Consider the following 23,912-nt stretch of genomic DNA (forward strand, 5'->3'; position numbering starts at 1 on the left):
GAAAAGAAAGGTGGGGTGGAGCTCCTACAAATCAAAAGGAGATCAGTGGAGGAAAGAGACCAAGAGGGAGGGAGGAGGCGGAAGTGACATCTGCCAGACTGTACTGTCACATTGTGAATCTGGGCACATGAGAATATGGAACAACAAACTCGTCATTATCTACGGCTACAATGCACCAATTAAAAAATGTGGGGGGGAAATCAAGCAAAATCAAGCACCATATGTAAAAAATGTATATATCTTTTGATTTTGTGAGCCTTAAACCAAACTGGGAAATAACTTAAAGTCAACTTAAAAATACTTTCACAATATCTTCCAAGTTTAGCGAACACTGTGAAGAGCTCCAATAAATCTCAAATTTACATATTTTTCATTTCTGAAATTAAAAAAAAGAATTCTCACTATGAAAATTCTATTCAATATGAGATCACGGTAAACCAAACACCTAAGGAAGAAGGTACTGGTGGAAAAATCAGGTGCACAAAGGCATATTAGAACGATCAGACATATAAAATGAGACTGTTTGATGTGTTAAAGAAAATAAAAGATCATCATCAAGGGAAAGCTATGTTCCTATTTATTAGCAATAGTGTAAAACAGCAGTTTTTAAATTGCCATTCAAAATATAAAATAGGAAGAAATCAAATGGAAAGAACACTAAGAGCCAGGGTTGGGGCTCAGTGGCAAAGTACTCGCCTAACACGTGTGAGGCCCTGGGTTCCATCCTTAGTACCACATAAAAGTAAATAAATAAAATAAAGGCATTGTGTCCATCTACCACTAAAAATATTTTAAAAACACAATTAGAGAAAACACTACAGAGATGTGAAAGAAGATTTAAATAGAGATCGATACCATGAACGTACATCATGAGCCTAAATATACAGTCTAAAATATAAACCTTCTACAAGAAACCATACAGAATATCCTCATGAACTTGGGGTAGAAAAAGATTCGACAGAACACAAAGCACTAATGATAACAGGAAAAGTTGATAAGACAGTCTGCATCAAAGGTACTACTGCCAGCTCGGTGGCGCACACCTGTCATCCCCCTGGCTCGGGAGGCTGAGGCAGAAGGCTCGCAAGTTCAAAACCAGCCTCAGTAATAGTGAGGCCCTAAGCAACTCAGTGAGACCCTGTCTCTAAATAAAATATGAAATAAGGCTGGGGATGAGGCTCAGTGGTCGAGGGCCCCTGAGTTTAATCCCTGGTACCCTCCCCCACAAAAAAAAGGCACTACTAAGAAAATTAAAGTCAAAACCCCAGACTGGCAGAAACATTATTGATACACACTCACACTCACACACATACACACACACATATACATTAGGGTCTGAATATTTGTGTCCACTGCCAAAAAAATGTGTTAAAACTGAGTCCCCAGCCCAGCCTCATGACTGGGATTGTGACTTAGAAAAGAGGCCCCAGAGAGCTAGCTAAACCCCTTCTGCCACGAGCACCCAGGGAGAAGGGACTGTCCGTGAGGAGGAGGACCCTCACCAGACGCCAGATCTGCTGCTGCCTTGATCTTGGACTTCCCAAACTCTATAACTGTAAGAAGTAAATTCTGGGTGTTTGTAAGTCATCTTTTGTATTGCAGTTCGACAGACTAAGACAATATCTGAGAAAGGACTTCTACCTAGTATACAAAAAGAACATCCACAAATCAATACTAGGAAAGAACCTAGTGGCACAAGTAGCACCGGAGGACCATCTGAAAAAAATAGAGAGAAATGCTCTCTAAACAGAGAGCATGTAGAAGCCACCCGCTGTTATTTTTTCCCACTATATCTTCCCGACACTTTTCCCCAGTGGCAGATCCAGTGGCATGGAGTGTAAATTACAGTGGGAACCCTGAAGTTATACCTTTCTAGCCTGAGGAACCTGTAGGAGATGGAGGACATGCCAGAGACGGTGGAAAGGAGGGAGATTGAGACAGAGTCTGTGAGAACAGGACCTGTTGGTTCACAAAAGGTGAGTGGAAGTTTTCATCTTGACCCTAACTGGGTATGTTAAATAATAAGAACAAATAAAAAGTGACAATATTCTCCAAGGACTTAAACAAGACCCATGGTCTCATAAACCAACGTTTGTAACCTAATGTCTAAGACACAATCCAAAACTGCTTGACATACAAAGAACTGGAAAGGCTGACCAACCATAAGGAGAGAGGAGATCAACAGACGCCAATTCTGAAATGACCTAGATGTTGGAATTATCAGAATTTAAAGCTGCTGTTATAACCCCTATCCAGAAACATCTGGAAGGTAGCCTGACTCAACAAACTGAACATATAAGGCAGAATCAAACAAATTCAAGAACTGAGCCGGGAACAGTGGCACGCACCTGTCATCCCAGCGGCTTGGGAGGCTGAGGCAGGAGGATCATGAGTTCAAAGCCAGCCTCAGCAACAGCAAGGCGCTAAGCAACTCAGTGAGACCCTGTCTCTAAATAAAATACCTAATAGGGCTGGGGTGTGGCTCAGTGGTCAAGTGCCCATAAGGTCCATCCCAGTGCCCCCACCCCCCAAAAAAAAGTATTTAATCTGAACACAGAAAAAAAAAGATTGAAAATAAAAAAAGTAAAGAGTCATAGGAACCTGTGAGACAATATCAAAAGGTCAAACATCTGTTTCATCAGGAGAGAAGGTAAAATGTATAGGAAATTTTTTTCAGGAAATAATGACTATTTTCTGATATGCAGATAAATAAGGGGGGCACTAGGGAAGAACAGAGTTACTTTATATTAGGTAGAGAGGAGTAAGGGAAGGAAAGGGTTAGGGGGAAGGAATGATAGTAGAGTGAAGTAGACGTTATTACCTCATGTACATGTATGACTCTATGACCAATGTGATCCTACAATATGTATAATCAGAAAAATAAGAAATTACACTCCATTTATGTCTGATCTATCAAAATGTATAAATGCATTCTATTGTCATGTACAATAAATTAGAACAAATAAAAAGATTTAAAAAAAAGACTGAGAATCTCCTAAATTTGTTAGAAGACATTAACTTGTAGGTTCCAGAATCTCAGTAAATCCCAATCAGATGAACTCAAACAAATACACGCCCAGACACATCCTTATTGAACAAATAAAAAGCAAAGATAACACATGTTAAAAGCAACCAGAGAAAAGCAATGCATTACATCTGTGAGAACAGTCCAGGAGAGTCAGCATCTCAAAAACAGGAGCACCAAAAAGACAGGGAAAAAGAAAGAAATAATCAGTGAGATAATACAAGACAATTGCCCAGCACTGAAGAACATGGTCTTTGAGGTTGAAAGAGCTCAGAGTCCCCAGCTTAATGGATAAAAGTGTCTATACAGAGTTCTGTTTCTGAATCAAGAAGGAATAGAGACACTTTTCCTACTTCTTCTGCTAAGTTACAGCTTTGTAACCCTATGCATTATGTGTCAAATAAGGAAAGTGGAGGGAAGGTGGCTAGAAACAGGACCCAAGGGACAACTGTTGAGCGCCCTGGGTTTTCTACTGGACTCACATATTCTGGAGCAGAGCTGGAAAAGTGCCAAAAAGAGGAGACAGGAAACACACCCGAGAAAAGTCTGTTTTCTCCAGTCAGAGCACCAGCAAAAGGGGTGGCCTAGCAACACGGAAAATAATCACCCTCTCCCAGACGGACACCAGAGGGAAGACACAGCCGCCCCAATGGCCTTCCACCTCGCCAACTCTAAGGAGTTCTCCTGGCCACTCCCCTGGCTGGGATGGTGTCAGAAAAGACCAAGTGGGAGCCAGGACTTTGATCAACATCCACTGGCAACGTAGCTCCCTCTGACTACCACCATGTCAGTGAAGGTCACACAGGGACCAGGTCTCTGTCGTTACCCTCGGTCCAAACAAGGTCCTATTCTCAGGTCCACAAAAAGAAGATTCTCCAAGCTTTGAGGGAAGAAAAAAATGAGACATATACAAAAGTTCTACATAAAAAAGTGATGGAATGATTGTCTCCAAAACTCTGAAGGAAAATTATTATTTTCAACCTAGAATTCTATAACCAAACTATCTACACAGAGTAAGGGTTGAATATGGATATTTTAAGAAATATGAAAAATGGCAGGGGGCATGGATTCCATTGGTCTTTTCTGAAGAGGTTACTGGAGGATGTGCTCCAGCAAAACCAAAGAACAAACAAATGAAGAGGAAAGCGTGGCGTCCAAAAGAGAAGAAAATCCAACCAGCAGGGGGAAGAGTAGTAAGCATCCAGCTAGGCGCTGCTGCTGTAACAGGAAAACCCATGGGTTCCTTTTTTTTAAATCCCAATAATTTTTTATTTGTTCTAATTAGTTACACATGGCAATAGAATGCATTTTGACACATCAAACCTAAATGGAGGATGACTTCTCACTCTTCTGGTTGTACATGCACACAGGGTAATAATGTCCGAATCTTTCTACTGTCCTTCCTACCCCGTACCTCCTCTCCTGCCTCCACTCTCCTCTGTCTAACCCAGGGTACCTCTACTCTTCCCTAGCACCCCTTATTGTGAATTAGCATCCGCATATCAGAGAAAACATTCGGACTTTGGTTCTTTGGGACTGGCTTATTTCGCTTAGCATGATGTTCTTCAGCTCCATCCCCCATGGGTTCCTGAAGAGAGGCTACAGACTCCATTTGTAGAGCACTTGAGATTTAGTCAGAGATCTCAGATTTGGTGGCTCCTAGTTAGGAACTAATCTCTTTCACGTCTCTCCAGGTGGTAAAATGTGGGTGTTAATAACATTTCCCACATAAGGCCATTGAGAAAATTAGAGATAATATGGAATGGGCAGTTGGATGAGATGGAGAGGCTTTCTTTTTTGGGGGGTTGGGTATTAGGGATTGAACCCAGGGCCACTCAACCACTGAGCCACATCCCCAGCCCTATTTTGTATTTTATTTGGAAACTGTCTCACTAAGCTGCAGAGTGCCTCACTGGTTTGTTGAGGCCGGCCTCCAACTTTTGATCCTCCTGCTTCAGCCTCCCGAGCTGCTGAGATGACAGGTCAGGCTGATTCTTACCTGTAGTTCATGGAAGGGCACAGGTTGTGACGGCAGGCAGGAAACAGACTCGATCTTTATGATCAGGGGGTTTAATTCCAGCTTCTGCTCCTCGGTCATGATAGGCACTTCTGTTTTCAAAGTCAAAACGCAGTCTAAAATGTTGGCTGACTTCTCACTGCCCCGACTCATGACGGTTTGCCATCCTGGGGTGAAATCCACACAGTGTTTTAGAGAACCCCAGACAGGCACAGAGGGATCAAGCAACCAGAGAAGGGCTAATCATAAAATCACTACCCAAAAAGAAAATTAAAAAAAAAATCAGAGTCAGGCACAGTGGTGCACACCTGAAATCCCAGGGGCTCAGGAGGCTGAGGCAGGAGGATCACAAGGTGGAGGCCAGCCTCAGCAGCTTAGTGAGGCTCTAAGCAACTCAGTGAGACCCTATCTCTAAATAAAATAGAAAAAGGGCTGGGGATGTGGCTCAGTAGTTAGACACCCCTGGGTTCAATCATTGGCACCAAATATATATATATATGTGCTATGTAAATATATGAATATAGCACAGTGAATTCCACCTTTATGTGTAGCTAAAATTTTTTAAATAAAAAACTAAAATAAATAAATAGAAGGAAGACTGGCAGAGTAGATGAAGAAGAATAGTGGGAGGGATGAGAGAAAGAAAAGAGGAAGCTCATAACTTCTTGGGCACATATATAAAAGAATGATTTGAGTTATAAAATAATTTGTAAATATTATTTTAAAATGCATAAAATAGTGAAATAATTTTTAAAAAGGAAAATAGGAAGCAATAGGGACTTAAATTGAGCAAATTATATTCCATGCACATATGACTATATAAAAATGAACTCCACCTTTATGTATAATTACCTGCACTTTAAAAAGCAGTTTTAAAAAATGGCTGGGGGGTGGCGCTGGGCTGTAGCTCAGTGGTAGAGCGCTTGCCTAGCACGTGTGAGGCACGGGTTCCATCCTCAGCACCACATGAAAATAAATAAAATAAAATAAGTATTGTGTCCTACAACTAAGAATTAAAAAAAAAAAAAAAAGCATTAAAAAAAAAATACCTGCACTTCTGCAAAACAGCCAGTAGATGGCGCCCATTCCACCTGCCAGTCTAAAGCACAAACAGGTGTGTGTTTGTTTGTTGTTTGTTTGTTTGTTCTGTTTTGTTTTTTCAGGGCTGGGAATCGAGCTCCAGGTCTTCTACCACTGAGATACACCCCCAACTCTTTTTTCATTTCCATTTTGTTACAGGGTCTTGCTAAATTTCCAAGGCTGGACTCGAATTTACAGTCCTCCTGCCTCAGCCTCCCCAGTAGCTGGGATCACAGTTGTGGCCCCCCGCCAGCCTGAAATTAATTTTTTGTCAGATGTTATTGTATTTTTAGACTTTTATTTTATTTATATGATTACTGATTTTGATGTGGTGCTGAGGATCAAACCCAGTGCCTCACACATGCTAGGCAAGTGCTCTACCACCGAGCCTCAACCCCAGCCCCAGAAATTACTTTCTTTAAAAAAGAAAAAGATGAGGCTGGGAACGTAGCTCAGTGGCAGAGCGCCTGCCCAGCACGCATGAGTTCAACCCCCAAGACCAACCGGAAGGAGGATTTCCCCTATACTGTGTCCTTTTTTAAAAAAGTAAAGTCACATACTTTTACTGAAAATATATTCTGAGCTTTCCACCATGAAACTATATGACTAAAACAATATTTAATTATATGATATCATATATAAAATCTATTTCTATAAATACAATATCTCCATATGCAGAAAACCTAGTTTATAAATTGTAATAAATTTTACAAAAGAATTGAATTCTTGTTCTGCCCGGGAGCTGTGTGGCCTTGGGTCAGTTATTAGATCTAGTGTTCCTAATTTCACACTTGCTAAGCTGTGTGTCTTGGGCAGTGCCCTTGACCTCTCTGGACCTCCATGTCCTCCTGCATACAGTGGAGGCAATTATCCCTGCTTTCCTGAGGAGGCAGCGGGGATGCTAGGAGGTGGTACAGAGCAGGGACTGGGTCCTTCTGTGGACATTGTAGTCACAGGTGACAAGAGGGCCAGAGCCCGCTGGGAACAGGTTCAGCTACCAGCAAGCAGCGGCATGATGGCCAGCTGCATGGAGAAGGTGCACTTCCACTGGCTCGGGTCGATTTCCTCTTCCGTGTGGTGCTTCTTCCCTCTCTTCTGGCTTCTCCTCTTCAACTCCGGTTCTTTTCCTGGAAATGGGAATCAAGGGAGGGGCTCAGCATCAGGAGGCGACTCTGGGGCGCCCCCGCGTGGCCACTTGAGGAGCGAACACCCGATTCCAGCCGCCTGGGGTTCCATCCGGGCCTCGGACCGCAGGTGCCCCCAGCTGAGAGGCAGAAGCTGCTCTTGGGTGAGGACCGGGCAAAGGGGGTTTCCTTAGGAAGAATCTGGAAACTTTTTTTTTTTTGCGGGGGCGGGGGGTCATGCATTTCCTCCTCTCGCGTTGATGGCTCTGTCAGTCCTAAAGCAACTACTCAGGGTCGACCAGTCACCTGAACACCCCAGCACCAACCCTGGATTAGCCGAGGCAAAGGGCCAGGTCTGCAAGAGAGTCCACCCGGCCTTGTGGCAAATCCTTCCAGGGTTCATGGTATTCTCAATGCACCTGTCAATCTTGTGGGGATCCTGTTAGGTTCCTGTGCTCTTATTTGTGGGAAGGGGTACCGGGGATTCAACCCAGGGGTCCTTAACCACTGAGCCACATACCCAGCCCCCCCCCCCCTTTTTTTTTTTAATTTTGAGACAATTTGCTTCGGGCCTCGCTAATTGCTGAGGCTGGCCTCCAAATGGAGATCCTCCTGCCTCAGCCTCCTGAGCCGCAGCGATTACAGGAAAGGACCACCCCATCTGGCTGATGAGCTTGTATTCTGTTGCCTTGGAACTAGAAGATGCCCTGGCAAGATTCTTGTGCCATAATTTAAAAGCATTTATGGGCTGGGGTAGTGGCTCAGTGGTAGAGCACTTGCCTAGCATGTGTGAGGCACTGGGTTCGATTCTCAGCACCATATATAAATAAATGAATAAAAAATAAAGTTCTAAAAATGTTTTTAAAAACAATTTATTGCATTATCTGTAGTGTTCATGAGTCTAGAGATAAAAATAAGATATTGTCTCTGCCCTCAAGGAGTTTAAAATTTAGCTGGGAGTCGACTTATGAAAAGTCAGAAATGCAATTCTCATAGTCAGGTGTGGTGGGCGCACCTGTATCCCCAGCCACTGTAGAGGGTGAGGCAGGAGGATCGCAAATTCCAGGCTAGCCTCAGTAATGGAGTGAGACCCTATTTTGAAAGAAAAAAGAAAAAAGTTTGAGGTGTGGCTCAGTGCAGAACACTTTTGGGTTCTACTTCCAAAGAAAGGAAAGAAGGAGGAGGAGGAGGAGGAGGAGCAAGAGGAGGAAGAGGAGGAGGAGGAGGAGGAGCAAGAGGAGGAAGAGGAGGAGGAAGAGGAAGAGGAGGAGGAAGAGGAAGAGGAGGAAGAGGAGGAGGAGGAGGAAGAGGAAGAGGAGGAAGAAGAGGAGGAGGAAGAGGAGGAGGAGGAAGAAGAGGAAGAGGAGGAGGAGGAAAGTAAAAGAAAAGAAAGAAGAAACACCACACCATGTAGGTATCTACGTAAGATCCCGGACAAATGAGGACACAATCAACGCAGACAGAAGGAACAGGACAGTTGCAGCCATTAAAGCCACCAGAGTGAACTGGCACTTGAATTTGGCCACAATGACTGTGTAGAACTTAGAAAACTAAAGAGAAGATAAGAGGATAGTAGGCAGAGGAAGACGCACAGCACAGGTATCAGGGAACAATCTGTACTCAGCTACTGGAGTTGACCTTGAATTACCCAATAGGAAGAATTATTTTTTCTCTCTCGCCATATAAACTTCACCTTCTCTGAACTGTAAATCCAGTTTTCAGGGCATTCTTGTTCTTTGACTTTGTTTTCCTATTCAGTAGTGTCCTGTTTCTTTCATGCATAATTGATTTTAGACAGAAAAACACAGAGATTTCTTTTTAATTAGTTTTGTTTGTTGCAGTGCTGGGGATCATGCAGGGCCTCACGCAGAGCAGGCGAGTGCTTAACCCCTGAGCCACCTCCCCAGCCCTTTTTATGTTTTATTTAGAGACAGGATCTCACTGAGTTGCTGAGGCTGGCCTCCACCTTGCGATCCTCCTACCTCAGCCTCCAGAGCCACTGGTCTTACAGTCATGAGTCACTTTGCCAGCTAACCCACACTCTTTAATGCTTCCCTAAGGTACCACCTACCCACCCCTCGACAGCACCTATCACACAGAATCATAATTCTATATTTGCAGACTTCCATTAGACATTAGAGATTTTCAAGTCCACATATGCACAACATTATAGATCAGGAACACAAAGGTACTGGTGGGGTGGGAGGGCATGGGACAGAGAGTGAATGGATGGGACAATGAGGGTAAGTGCACAGAAAATGACATGAGATGGATGGGTGGCAGGTAGGTGGGTGGCTGAATGGATGGATGGATGGATGGATGGATGAATGGACAGACGGATGAATGGATGAATGGACGGATGGAAGGATAGGAGGACAGACAGATGAATAGATGAATAGATGCATGGTAGTGGAGGATAGGTAGGTGGATGTGTGAGTGAATGGATATCAGGGTGAAGGGATATGAAGAGGGGTGAGTGGATAGATGGATGAATTGATCCATAGATATATATGGGGATGAATGAGTAGGTGGCTGGTTGGTTGGGTAGATAGATTTGGTGATGGATGGATGGATGGATGGACAGATGGATGGATGGATGAATGGACAGGTGGATGAATGGATGGATGGACAGGTGGATGGATGGATGAATGGACAGGTGGATGGATGGATGGTGGATGGGTGGATGGATGGATGGACAGATGCATCGTGAATGGATGGGTGGGCAGATGGATGGGTGGATGGATGGACAGATGGATGGTGGATGGATGGGTAGATGGACAGGTGAATGGATGGATGGACAGATGCATCGTGGACGGATGGGTGGGCAGATGGATGGATGGATGGATGGATGGACGGACAGACGGATGGATGGATGGCAGGGATTGGTTGGGTAAGTTGAAAGTGCACAGAGCATAGTATGTAACATTTGATCACATTTGATCTTATTAAAGCATCCTGATTCTCATAATTTTAAATCTAGCCATAAAATTTCAAAATTCCATTCTCACTTACTTTGAGACCTTTGTTTTTCTAACATGTCTGTTAAGCTGCTTAATGATGTTTTCTCAATCAGTTCTTTAATCTCCATCATGGTTGCCCCAGTCAAAGAAATGGGTGTTCTTGAAGTGCTTCGTCTAGAAAATCCACAAAGAGAAATATTAATGAAGATGAAAAACATCAGCCGGGCACAGGGACACGTGCCTGTCATTCCAGCAGCTTGGGAGGCTGAGGCAGAAGGATCACAAGTTAGAGGCTAGCCTCAGCAAAAGCAAGGCCCTAAGCAACACTGTCTCTAAAAGATATACAAAATAGGGCTGGGGATGTGGCTCAGTGGTCGAGTGCCTCTGAGTTCAATCCCTGGTATTCTCTCCACCCCACCCCCCCAAAAAAATCAGGGACCAGATTGGAGAATGTATTTACTGGACTAACAGATTTTTTAAGTGCACTGCACTCCTCTAACACAGCCATTCTCAAATTTTGATCACCTGGGGATTTGTCAAATCCAATGTGGATACTGGTTCAATCAGCCTGGGAGGCCTGAAACTCTGCATTTCTAGAAGTTCCCCAGTAAGGTTGACATGGTTGTTATACGGGCCCCACTTAACACCACCAAGCTACAGAAACAACTAGAAACTTTAACAGAAAATAATACATTCTCATAAAAGCAACTAACACTATAAAACATCTAGGAATTCACTCAAAGAAATGATCCACAACATCCACAGGAAACAAACAAATTGATTCCATGAAAAACGAAACACTTCAAACAAAAGAGGATCTGAATTTAGTGAAAGGATCTGCCAGGATCATGGGTAAAGTGACAAGGAAAAAAAATCTCAGTTCTTCTCAAATGAATCTATACATTCAATACGAAAATTAAGAAATCAAGATTGGGTAAGGGTATGTGATCTGGGTTCTCATCACAGCAACCCCCAAAACACCAGCTGGGCTTCCAGTCTCTCTCTGGTCCCCACAGCGTCCAAAGAACCTCCTTGGCCAGATCCTTCTCAGGTTACTGGAGGTTTTAAGAGCATCCACACTCCTGCCAAGAAAGACAGTGGACTCAGGAATCCCGAGGACCAGGTGAGGTGGCACATAACTGTCATCCCAGTGGCTCGGGAGGCTGAGGCAGGAGGATTGCAAGTTGGAGGCCAGACTCAGCAACTTAGCCAGACCCTAGGTAACCCAGTGAGACCCTGTCTCTAAATACAATATAAAAAAGGACTGGGGATGTGGCTCAGGCGTTAAGAGCCTCTGGGGTCAACTCCAGTACAGGGGAAAAAAAATACCACTGCAGAAAGTGACCGGTGTGAAGACTGTGCAGAGACCACCATGCCTGATGCCCGTATGTGTGTGTGAACACCAGCTATTCTTTCTTTTCCTGCTCTTTAATTTTGCCTGGATTGCCTGACTTCCGACTTAACCACAATTACTAAATTAAAAAGAAAACTTCCCCTGAGTTATAACAGGGCCCAAACAAGAGAGGCTCTATTCCTCCCACACATCCCAAATAACATGCTACCATCCTTACCGAACTGCAGGGAGATCATCTGCTTTGAGAGGCTTCTCATATTCCTCGCTGTTCTTGGAAGTGATTTCAGGCTCTGCTTGGTGAGAACCCGATAATATTAGCAAACGTCACCAAACTTCTTGTTCCAGGTTGGTTCACTAAGAAACAGGGACTCCCTTACACAATTCTGTCATGCCAGCCTTGGGACAGAAATCCTGGTGTGTGGTAAGCACCCAGTAAAAAACAGGTTTGTTAGTAATAACCAAATGCATGAATAATGACTATGTGGACCAGGCACATTCTAATTATGGGGATGGATGGAGGCAAGAGGGGACTTCCAGTCCTTTACGTAGCACCCCCACAAGAAAAAGAAGAAAATGTATTATATATGAAATTATCCACTTCCGTATGGGAACTTGGGAACTCTGCAGATTTCCAAATTCTAGGGGAAGAGTTAAGCAACTTGCAGTCCTACTAGCAGAGGAAATAGTATGATGTTTAGGGAAAGTTTTAAAGGACAGTACATGTGATGACATATTAAGAATCTCAGAGTAAAAGAATATGACATGTGTGCTCACCTATAACCTCATCTAGGGCTGGGGAGGTAGCTCAGTGGTCAAGTGCTTGCCTAGCATTCATGAGATCCTGAGTTTAATCCATAGTAACACACACACACATGCACACGCGCACACACACAAAGTCATATAACCTCATCCATGTAAAAAAAATTCTAGCGCAAAACCAAAGAAATTTGAGGGATGGGCATGGGAAAGACCGTGGAATGAAGGGGACAGAACTTTCCTGTTCACATGTGCACACACGACCAGGGAAACTCCACGTCCTGTCCCACCACAAGGATGGGGAGTGTGTGTGATGTGTCAGAATGCACCCTACTGTCATGGACAGCTAAAAAGGACAAATAAAAAATTAAAGGGCAAAAAAAAAAAAGAAATTTGCTTTCATATGATAACCTAAATGTTACACTGATTGAAATAGGTGGTGGAATGATTATTTTTCTGACTTTTTAAAATACTTTTCTAGGGACTGGGGTTGTGGCTCAGTGCTAGGGCACTTGCCTAGCATGTGTGAGGCTCTGGGTTCGAGCTTCAGCACCACATAAAAATAAAATAAAGGTATTGTGTCTGTCTACAAGTAGAAAAAAATTTTTTAAATATTTTATCTATTGAATTTTCTTTATAAAACCACAGCTATAACTTCTAGAGTCAGCAAAGTTTCTTGCAAGTGATACAACAAATGAAAATTAAAGAAAAAGAACCAACAACAAAATTGATCATGGAAGCAAGAGCGAGGTTGTTTTGCAGGATGGACTATGTTAAGGGCAGCCTCTGATGAACGCAAGGGACCACAGTGCACGTTTACGGCAGCTGCACATACAGGGGAGGGACCACAGTGCACTTTTACGGCAGGGGCCGCAGTGCGCATTTAAGGACCATGGTGCTTGTTTACGACAGCCTCTGAAGCACTGGCGCGATTGCATGCACGTTTACGGCAGCTGCCCATACACAGGAGGGACTGCAGTGCACGTGTACGGCAGGGGCCGCAGCGCACATTTACAGCAGCTGTCTATACACAGGAGGGATCACAGTGCACGTTTACGGCCCCTGCAGCACCACCCACTGCTTTCCCGCCATAGTCTTACTCAACTTTTCAACAGTTACTTCTACTCACCTTGCAAAAGCTTTGATTGTTTCTCTGGCTTCTCTTGTTTTCCTAAGAGATGCTCCTCCTCCAACTCCTCCTTGCTGATACTGGCCTTCTCCTGGCCCAGATTGGACTGTTTTCTCTGTTCCAAAACCAAACGCCTCACTTCCTCTAGAATGCAGAAGAGAGGATGTTGGACTCAGTGGGTCAGAGCGCCTCTTGCAGATCCTCTACGTGACCGTGACTGGGCTCGGGACGGACAGGAAGCTATAGGTAAGGGAGATGAGGCCGGGCACAGGCTGCTGTCATCCCAGCAGCTAGGGAGGCTGAGGCAGGAGGATTGCAAGTTGGAGGCCAGCCTCAGGAATTTTGCCCTAAGCAACTTAGCGAGACCCTGTCTCTAAATACAGTATTTTAAAAGGTTGGGGATGTGGCTTATCGGATAAGTGCCCTGGGTTCAATTCCTATTTCCTCCAAACAACAACAACAACAATAGACCCTTGAGCTAAAAAGTAACAAGTTCTGGTGCATGAATTACCATGCCTCTTTCCCTCGTAATATAAAACAGACCTCTTGAAGTGTTTCTGCACTCCCAGGGAACAAGAGTGTCTATAAGGAACCTCATGAGGACTCAAAGGCAGATGCTCCAGACCCACAGGGGAACTATTAACAGTGATCATCTCTGAGCAGACATCATGTGATCTTAATTTTTTCTCTCTTTGCTATTCTGCTGCTCAGTTGTTTTTACAAAGTTAATATGCACTGCTTTTATTAGTGGGAAAAACATATTTAAGGGAAGAGACAGCTACACCATACTTGTCAGGGTTCAGGGAAAAGCAAGTAGTACTGTTTCGATTTTTTTTTCAGCAAGAAAAAGGAACTTTTTAAATTTATTTTTATTGTAAACAATGGGATACATGTTGTTTCTGTTTGTACATGGAGTAACAGCATACCATTTGTGTAGTTATACATTTACATAGGGTAATGATGTTTGATTCATTCTGTTATTTTTTCCTTCCCCCCACCCCCCCACCTCTCTTTTCCTCTACACAGTCCCTCCTTCCTCCATTCTTGCCCCCCTCCCACCCCCATTATGTGTCATCATCCGCTTATCAGTGAGATCATTCGCCTTTTGGATTTTTGAGATTGGCTTATCTCACTTAGCATGATATTCTCCAATTTCATCCATTTGCCTGCAAATGCTATAATTTTATCATTCTTTATGGCTGAGTAATATTCCATTGTATATATATATACCACAGTTTCTTTATCCATTCATCAATTGAAGGACATCTAGGTTGGTTCCACAATCTGGCTATTGTGAATTGAGCAGTTATGAGCATTGATGTGGCTGTATCTCTGTAGTATGCTGATTTTAAGTCCTTTGGGTATAGGCCAAGGAGTGGGATAGCTGGGTCAAATGGTGGTTTCATTCCATTCCAAGTTTTCTAAGGAATCTCCACACTGCTTTCCAGAGTGGCTGCACTAATTTGCAGCCCCACCAGCAATGTATGAGTGTACCTTAAGAAAAAGGAACTTTTACATCAGGGGTGGGATTATAAGTCAGTACAATCCCCCTGGAAATGAGTCTCCTCAAAAGACTGGACTGGGAACCACCCCATCACTCAGCTATACCACTCCTCAGTATCTATCCTGAAGAATTAGTCAGCGTACTACAGGGATACATGTTATAGCAGCACAACCCACAAGAGCCAAACTACAAAACCAGTCTTGGTGTCCAGTGACAGATGAATGGATAAAAGAAAATGTGGTATCTGTACACAGTGGAGTGAGTTTGGTTTTGTTTTGTTTGGTGCCAGGGATTGAACCCAGGGGCACTTAACCACTGAGCCACATCCCCAGCCCCAGCCCTTTTTATGTTTATTTTGAGGCAGGGTCTCACTAAGTTGCTGAGGCTGGCCTCCACCTTGCAATCCTCCTGCCTCAGCCTCCGGAGCCGCTGGGATGACAGACATGCACCACACCCAGCTGGAAACTTCTGGATGCATCTTACAATTAATGCCATTAATTATCCATTAATTGGCAGAATTTTGCCCCACCTGCTGGATGCCAAGGTCTGTCACCATCTCGAGCAGTAGCCAAGCCTCCAGGGACCCTGGCTACTGCAGCCTCTGAGGGTCTGGGTGGCTGAGCATGTTGGAAAAACCTCCTCGGCCCCGCTGGTCTCTTCTCAAGAGAATGTTCAGCTTGACTCCCTGGAGCTTGAGGTGGGAGGTCCTGCCAGCTCCCAAGATGCCCACCAGCCACTTTCTTACTGTCTCTAGGCGAAGTCTCTAGCATTTCTGCAGTGGCAGCAATGTCCTTTATAAAAACTGCAGCTTCCTTAGCCCTAGTTGTACTCCAGCCTTTCAAGTTCACTGTTCCCAATTCTTTCTGCTCCTGATTATCACAGTGAACTTGGCTCAAAGTTACCAGCACTATCCATGCCACCCCCCGAATACTGTGCTGCCTACGCTTTCTACTGCCCAACTAAGAAGTCCATCACTTCTAAAATCAGCCTCACAGAGCCTCAGGACCTGGGCAAAATGCAGACATCTTCTCAACCTCTACTCCAAATTCCAAGAGTCCTCCTTTTCTGGACTCCCTTGAGCCGGGTGTTCCCTGATCATGGTCCTATTGCCTTCTGAGTTCCCACCAGAAATCAGGCATTAAGCTCCACTTACAACCATCTAAAGCATTTCCAGATCCCGCTGCTACATGAAGGATCGTGGAAAATAATATTCCCACAAGACGGCTCCCCAAGAAAAACAGAGGGACAGTGTGGCTCGGGAGGAGGGAGGGAATTTAGCCAAACAGGGCACCTCTCCCCAGTACCAGTGCGCCCTGGGGGGGAGGGGAGCAAACTTCCCTCCCTCTCTGGTTCATCCGCAGCTTCTCCACCAAAAGCAAATGCTCACCCCTTCCCAACCCCGGTGCATCCTGAAGGAAGGAGGCAGGTACTCAATGCTGGGCCCTGGGCTTTGACCGGCCCCTTCGCGAATAGTCCTAAATGGAGGCACCGCGAATACTGAAACTCTGGGGAAGAGTGGATGCAGAGGAAGTGAAGCAATGGGCAAGATTCGAGGACACTTCCTCGAGACCTGGACTCTCCTCTTCCCAGTTCCCATGAGCTTCCACCCTTTTACAGCTGCCGTCCTGAGTTAAAGGTCTAACGTGTGCAACGGACCCCTGACGGTCCCACTGCACGTTTCCAAGGAGACTATGAGACCCCGACTCCTTCTGTAACTGGGGGTCAACTCCATACGCAGAGCATGGGCCCCGCCGTGCCTGACCCATGGACTTCGCTGCAGAAGGAAGGAGAGCTTGCTGATCCCACGGTTGCTTCCCGTCACTTGTGGGCCATGAGCTGACGGTTAGCATCTCAAAATTGCTCCCGCCAATTCCAGGAAGCTCCAAAAGCTTCTGAGCCCCGGGGTCAAGTTAGTCAAGGCAAGGACCCGCTTCTCAGTTCCAATTTCTATTTTAGTCAGCTTTTTCACTCTTGTGACTAAAGGACCCACCAGCACAACTGCAGAGGAGGAGGAGTGGATTTGGGGCTCACAGGGCAGAGGGCTCAGTCCACAAGACGGCCGGCTCCGTTCCTCGGGCCTGAGGGGAGGCTGAACCTCATGGAGGAAGAGTGTGGTGCAGGGAAGCAGCTCCCCTGGGGACCAGGAGGCAGAGAGACTCCACTCCCAGATGCACACGTGTCCCCAGAGCCAGGCCCCAGTGCCACCTCCTCACCACACCACCTGCCTCCAGGTGCCCCCAGCGGATCCCCCAGGGAGCCAGGCACTGACGGGGTTGAGGCTCTCAGGACCCGATCGTGTCCCCTCTGAACCTTCCTGCAGTGTCTCCACGGGGGCTTCTGGGGACACCCACACCCACACCCTACCAAAGGACTTGTCTAAGGTCACCAGCTAGAACCAAATGGAGACAGGATGGAATTCCTCTGACTTCAAAACCTGGATCTCCACTCCTCCCAGCTCACTCATTTGAAAAGACTTTAAAAGACTCTGACAATGACATATTCATACAAATAAAAACATCTAGAAAGATCTACATGGAAATATTCACATTTGGGGTAGTAGAACTCCGGATTGAAGCGAGACACACTCAACCACTGAGCAACATCCTCAGCGTTTTTTTGTATTTTTTTAAGAAACAGGGTCTCAGTGACTGTTTAAGGCCTCTCTAAGTTGCTGAGGCTGGCCTCCAACTTGCGATCCTCCTGCCTCAGCCTCCCAAGCTGTTGGGATGCACCACCGCATCTGGCTCTGGGGCAGTAGAATCTTTTAAATTTCTCTTTTTTTTTTCCTGATGTGGGGAATAGAACCCAGGACCTCACACTGAGCTACATTTCCAGTCAAATTTTCTCTTGGTTTCTTGGTATCCTCAAATTCTTTTCTTTTTCAGCAAACATACAATAGTAGTCCAGGGAACCAGATAGCACAACCATCCTGGAACCAATGGACGCCAAAGGTGACACAGGAAGACAGACCCTGCCCACCAGGGCCATAAGTCCCCTGGGTGGGGTGGGACTTTCCAACACCCCAGTGAATCCTGAAAGCATTTTATACCATCAAAACAGAAAGCAGTGTGTCAATTAGATGAAAGACACAAAGGAATTTGATTCTGAGACTATAAATTGAGTTCCCTGTTTGGGATTAGGGATTTTTTTCAGATTTTAAATATTTATAATATGCATAATTAGATAACTTGGGGATAGAACCCAGATCTAAGCGTGAGGTTCATTTATGTTGCATATACACCTTATACGTAGTCCACAGATAATTTTATAGACTATTTTCAGTGCACCTGCATCTTGGTTGTGACCCATCATAGGAAGTCAGGCGTGGAATTTTCCATTTGAATCATCATACTGGTACTCAAAAAGTTTCAAATTTTTATTATTATTATTTGTATTATTATTATTATTATTATTATTATTATTATTATTTTGGTACCAGGGATTGAGCCCAGGGGCGCTTAACCTCTGAGCCACATCCCCGCCCTTTTTATATTTTATTTAGAGACAGAGTCTCTCTGAGTCGCTTAGGGCCTCACTAGGTTTCTGAGGCTGGCCTCCACCTTGGGATCCTCCTGCCTCAGCCTCCCAAGCTCCTGAGAGACAGGCATGTGCCACCGTGCCCAAAAAAGTTTCAAATTTTGAAACCCAGATTCCAGGGGTTTGGATCAGGGATACTCAAACCATAGGGAGAAATCACAAGTTTCCAGAAACAGATAAAACCCAAAACTCCTGACTTACCAAACGATCCTGTTTCTTCCAAATAACTGGCAGCCTTCAATCGGTAATACCTGACTTTCTTTGAAATCTTGTCCTTGTTGTCCCAGAGCCTCAGGGTTATTTTATGGAAATTTATTTTCTTTAGCAATTCCTTCGTCATGTTGACGTTAAAAGTTTGGCTCCAAGACACCCACACTTTGTCACCTTCTTGCCATGGCTTAATAGTCTGTATTGAAAGAAAAACACACACACTCAGAGACTTTAACTGTGGGGCTAGAATAGAGGCTCCTGTCCACCTGTCCAGATCCACAACCGAGCTGGAAACACATGTCACTGTCCCCCTGACCTCAATGCCTGCAGCTCATCTGGCTTCGAACCCACAATAAGAAATGGGCCATCAGGTCCTGTGTCCCATCTGGCCTCCACTTCCAAGTACTGACCCAGAGCCAGACTGGCAGGAGCGTGTAGCGCTTGCCCACACGGACATTCACACACGTGTATATGAGGACCACACCTGCATGCATGCAGAGAAATCTAAGACACACCAGAACTGTCAAAACACTCCGGAAATGACTGGGTAAAAATATCTTAAGAGACCAGGCACAGGGGTGCACACCTGAAATTGCAGTGGCTCCGGAGGCTGAGGCAGGAGGATCGCAAGGTGGAGGCCAGCCTCAGCCACTTAGCGAGGCCCTAAGCAACTCAGTGAGACCCTGTCTCTAAATAAAATATAAAAAGGGCTGGGGAGGTGGCTCAGGGGTTAAGCGCCCCTGGGCTCAATCCCTGGTCCCCAAAAAACAAAATTATATCTATATGAAAAAGTCATGGTACTGCAGATTTTCCAGAAGGCTGAGTGGTCTGGGACCCTGAATTTCTAGCAAGCTCCAGGTGATGTTCACGCTGCAAGTCCACAGAGCACATTTTGTCTTGGTGCGTGTCACACTAGGCGCCAGGTCACAGGCACACACAGGCACACACGCACCTTGACTCCCGAGTCCAGGAACACCTTGACCATTCCCGGAAATAACACCATCTCGACGCTTTTGGGTTCCTCGTCATCCGGCAGGAGGAAGTACTCCATGTGGTAGAAACGACGAAGCTTTGCAATGTGGTTGTCCAGTTTGGGGTGTTTCTTGTATTTTTCGAGAAGGTTTATATATTTTCCTTTAATGCCTAAAAGATAAAGATGGAACCGGTTTTGCTTCAACCATGTGGGGAAAAAGCAGACCTATCCCCGCAGCTCCCTGCAGACAAGTGCTATTGGAAGTGCCCCCCGCAAAGACCCTGTATTGAGAATTTGATCACTAGCCTGTGGGGCTGTTGCGATGTGGTAGAATCTTTAAGAGATAGAGCCTCGTGGGAGGAACGTAGGTCATTGGGAACATGACCTTGAAAGGGATAATGGGGCCAGGGCAGTGGATATACCCATAATTCCATTGACTTGGGAGGCTGAGGCAGGAGGATCGCAAATTGGAGGCCAGCCTCAGCAATGTAGTAAGTCTCTAAGCAACTCAGCAAAGACCCTGTCTCTAAATAAAATATAAAAAAAGGGCTGGGGATGTGGCTCACTGGGTAAGCGCCCCTGGGTTCAACCCCTGGTACAAAAAAAAAAAAAAAAAGACTCTTTAAAGGCTTTTTGTTTTGTTTTGTTTTGTTTTGGTGCTGGGAACCTAGGGCCCTGTGCATACTAGGCAAGTTCTCTACCACTGAGCTATTCTTCACCCAAAGGCTTTTCAAGTTCAAGTTTATAACCCCCAGGAAGCTGCTACGGCATTACTAATTCTATGTCATCAGGATAATTAGCATTTTTGCCGTTTGGAATACAGATCTCCCTGGCTGTTCTTCACAAGCACTGGAACTTTCTATGAAGGTACCATGGTCCAGAAAGCCTGAATTCTGTTCTGATTCAATCTGAGAAGGGCCAGGAAGTAGAGAAGCAGAGTCTCTCATTTCCTGTCAATGGGAAGGCAAATTATGATACTCTCTTTCCAGGGCATTTGGAAAGTATGCACATTTTTTTAAATGTGTTCTTTTAATCCAGCGAGTCCACATCTTGGAATTCAGGCCACGGAAGAGCCACACCTACAGATGCACAAAACATATGTCTAAGGATGTCTATTGCAAGGTGGTACCTGAAAAAAATAATGGTTAGCAATCTAAATATTCACCAATAAGGGGTAGGACAGGGCTGGTGGTGAAGCTCACTGGTAGGGAACTTGCCTAGAAGGTGTGAGCACCTGCTTTCTGTTCCTAGCAACACAAGTAATAATCATGATAATAATAACAAGGGGTAGGATAAATTAGAGACATACAAGGGAATACTATACAGTCATCTAAAATAAAACAACAAAATAAAAACAAGCCTGTGCTCATGTCCTCTACAATATCTAAGATGTTTTGTGTCAGTTTTGGGTGGGAGGTAACAGGGGATTGAAACCAGGGGCGCTTAAACACTGAGCCACATCCCCAGCATTTTTTATTTGGAGACAGGGTCTCACTAAGTTGCTTAGAGCCTCGCTAAGTTGCTGAGACTGGCCTCCAATTTGTGATCCTCAAGACTCAGCCTCCAGAGTTGCCATGTCAAATTTTTAAAAGATAAGTTATAGAATATAACATGCAGGGTATCATTTCTCTTAAATAAACAATTTATAGGGACTAGAGGTATGGCTCAGAAGTAGAACAATTTCCTAGCATGCGAGAAGACCGGAGTTCAATCCTCAGCACTGCAAAAAATAACTAAACAATTTATACAAATATTATATACATATCCATAAATACATATGTATTAAAGGAAAAAACAGTGAACCTAGAATTTTGTACCCAGCTAAAGGTGTGTCAAAGGTCTTGTGACGTTTTGAAATTTTATTTTGCAAATACCTTTGGTATGTGTTAGGGTGTGGGTGTGGGTGTCCGCAGAAGCCCCCGTGGGAGACGGTGCAGGAGATTCAGAGGGGACACGATCGGGTCCTGAGAGCCTCAACCCGGTCAGTGCCTGGCTCCCTGGGGGATCTGCTGGGGGCACCTGGAGGCAGGTGGTGTGGTGAGGAGGTGGCACTGGGGCCTGGCTCTGGGGACACATGTGCATCTGGGAGTGGAGTCTCTCTCTGCCTCCTGGTCCCCAGGGGAGCTGCTTCCCTGCACCACACTCTTCCTCCATGATGTTCAGCCTCCCCTCAGGCCCTGAGGAACGGAGCCGGCCGTCTGTGGACTGAGCCTTCTGCCACCGTGAGCCCCAAATCCACTCCTCCTCCTCTACAGTGGTTCTGATTGGGTCTTTAAGTCACAGCAGCGAAAATGCGACTAACACAGTATAAATGCATAAAAACAAGAAGAAAGGACTAAGAGATGTTGCAAAGGGATTCCTGTGCTAAAGGTGGCCAGTTATCTTGTGCTTGGTCTTGGCCAGATACCTTTTTCCAGACTCTTCTGCTTGATATCAACAGGCTCCATGTATAAAGCATTGCTATGGAAAGAGGAGGTCACTACATAATGATAGAAAGTCCAATTTATCAAGGGGATGGATCCATTCTAAGCATGATATATACCTAATGGGACTGGGCCCTGTCACAGTGACTGTGTTCTGCCTCTTTTCTTTTTTTCTTTTTTTTTTTTTTTTTTTAACCATGGAGTGAACCCAGGGGTGCTTAACCACTGAGCCACCTCCCCATCCATTTTTATATTTTATTTTGACATCGGTCTCGCTGAGTTGCTTAGGGCCTCACTACGTTGCTGAGGCTGGCCTCCAACTTGCCATCCTCCTGCCTCAGCCTCCTGAGCCCCTGGGATCTCAGGCATGCACCATGGTGTCTGGCACTCCGTGGTTTCTTCGCGCATAAAAAGCAGACTGGCTGGGAGAATATCACTTGCTTCTTAAGGACTTTGAGGAGGATTCTGTGGAGCTCATGCAACTACTTACAGCCCTGACCCACCGTTGGAACCCCTCCTTTTCCGACTTCCGCTCCTGGATGTCATGGACCACCCAGAACATCGAAAGATGGCAGAGGGATCTTGTCCCAGGACCAGGTCAGGAGCACACCGGCTTTGTGAAAAGGGAATCGGCCTTCCGCTTGACCACCTACCCAGATTTATGGGGAAGGCCAGCGAGATGATAAATTTGCAGGGCACGAGCTGGGGGACGTCGGAGTCGAAGGCGGTGGCGGGCTCTTCCAAGGACCCGAGGCTGCTGTACCGGTTGTCCGAGTCGTACTCCTGAGCCCGGGTCCTCAGGTAGTCGTCCACCACACACTCGTTTGCGGTCTGCAGAAAGCTGTGCAGCGACGACAGGGGGTCGATGCTTGCCTGGTCCTCGTCTTCCCACTCCCAGGCGTTCAGCGACATGGTGCGGAGCGCCCGCTGGGCGGGCTGTCCTGGTGGAAGAAAGGAGGCCCTGTCGCCTCGGCCTGCAGGGGGAGCCCACCTCCTCCGGGAGGACCCGCCCGTCCTGCCTCCCTCCTCTCTTCTCGATCTGGGGGCGGCCGGCAGCCGGATCGCCGCCCAGGTGCGACCTCTTCCTCTCACAGGTCAGGATCAGTCACCGGGCGCTCTGGGCGAGCCCCGTTCCCGGGGCCCACGCGAGGGGCGGGCAGGCGGCGACGCTGGGCCATCTGCTCCGGGAGACCTGCCTGGGTGACCGGCGAGATCGCCAAAGCTCCGTAGGCGTTTGCTACTGGGGACAAGGGACATCAAGTGCAGGATGGCTGGCCGGGTCAAGAAGGGCGCTCCCCCAGCCCGCGCAGGGCAAGGCTGAATGGGCGCTGGACGCTGGCCCGGGCGACCAGGTCCAGGCGAACCCCAGACCCTCCGGGAGGCAGGAACGGACGCCAGGCCGGGGCATCTAAGAGCGAGGGATTGGGTGGGGCTGGGGTCCTCCAGGACGCGGGGTACCTGTGCGCTGGGCGGCGGCCGCTGGGCTCAGACCCCGGCCTGGGCCACCGCGCGGGCTGCCCAGCAGCGCAACGCTGTGCAGACACCTCAACCCGCGGTCCCGCCCGCTCCGCCGGCAGCTTTGTTTTGCAGTTGCTAGGAGACGGCAGCGCTCGGGGGCGGGGCTGGGGGCGGGGCGGGGCGGGGCCTCAGCGCCCAGTCAAGTCCGTCAAACAGGCGTTTTCGCGTTCGGAAACCCGTGGAGCGCTCATGCGTTCAGTCATTAAGGGGTTCCTACTCCCAGCAAGCACCTATTATGCACCTGATTTTTGGGGGTGGGGAGCGTACTGGGGATCGAACCCCGGGCTGCTTAACCCCTGAGC

At 46.3% G+C, this 23,912-nt stretch overlaps 1 protein-coding gene across 4 annotated transcripts in view; it reads right to left on the bottom strand.

The window, feature by feature from the left end:
- Positions 1-23,659, bottom strand: part of Cfap92 (cilia and flagella associated protein 92 (putative)) — a 41,172-nt gene extending 17,513 nt beyond the window's left edge. For all 4 annotated transcript variants that reach the window (XR_007106247.1, XR_007106246.1, XM_047534612.1 and 1 more), the window contains exons 1-9: positions 23,551-23,659; positions 22,746-23,033; positions 19,649-19,839; positions 18,688-18,892; positions 13,446-13,589; positions 11,778-11,850; positions 10,259-10,380; positions 7,121-7,249; positions 5,025-5,209 (exon numbers count right to left, since the gene is read on the bottom strand). Coding sequence is in view for 2 of the 4 variants with exons in the window: in XM_047534612.1 (XP_047390568.1) it covers positions 5,025-5,209; positions 7,121-7,249; positions 10,259-10,380; positions 11,778-11,850; positions 13,446-13,589; positions 18,688-18,892; positions 19,649-19,839; positions 22,746-23,004 (1,308 nt within the window). In the remaining 2 variants the exon portion in view is untranslated. The remainder of the gene's footprint in view (positions 1-5,024; positions 5,210-7,120; positions 7,250-10,258; positions 10,381-11,777; positions 11,851-13,445; positions 13,590-18,687; positions 18,893-19,648; positions 19,840-22,745; positions 23,034-23,550) is intronic.
- Between the last annotated feature and the right edge of the window lie 253 nt (positions 23,660-23,912).

Source organism: Sciurus carolinensis, chromosome 19 (assembly GCF_902686445.1).
Source record: "Sciurus carolinensis chromosome 19, mSciCar1.2, whole genome shotgun sequence".
In the NCBI taxonomy this organism is placed as follows: domain Eukaryota; kingdom Metazoa; phylum Chordata; class Mammalia; order Rodentia; family Sciuridae; genus Sciurus; species Sciurus carolinensis.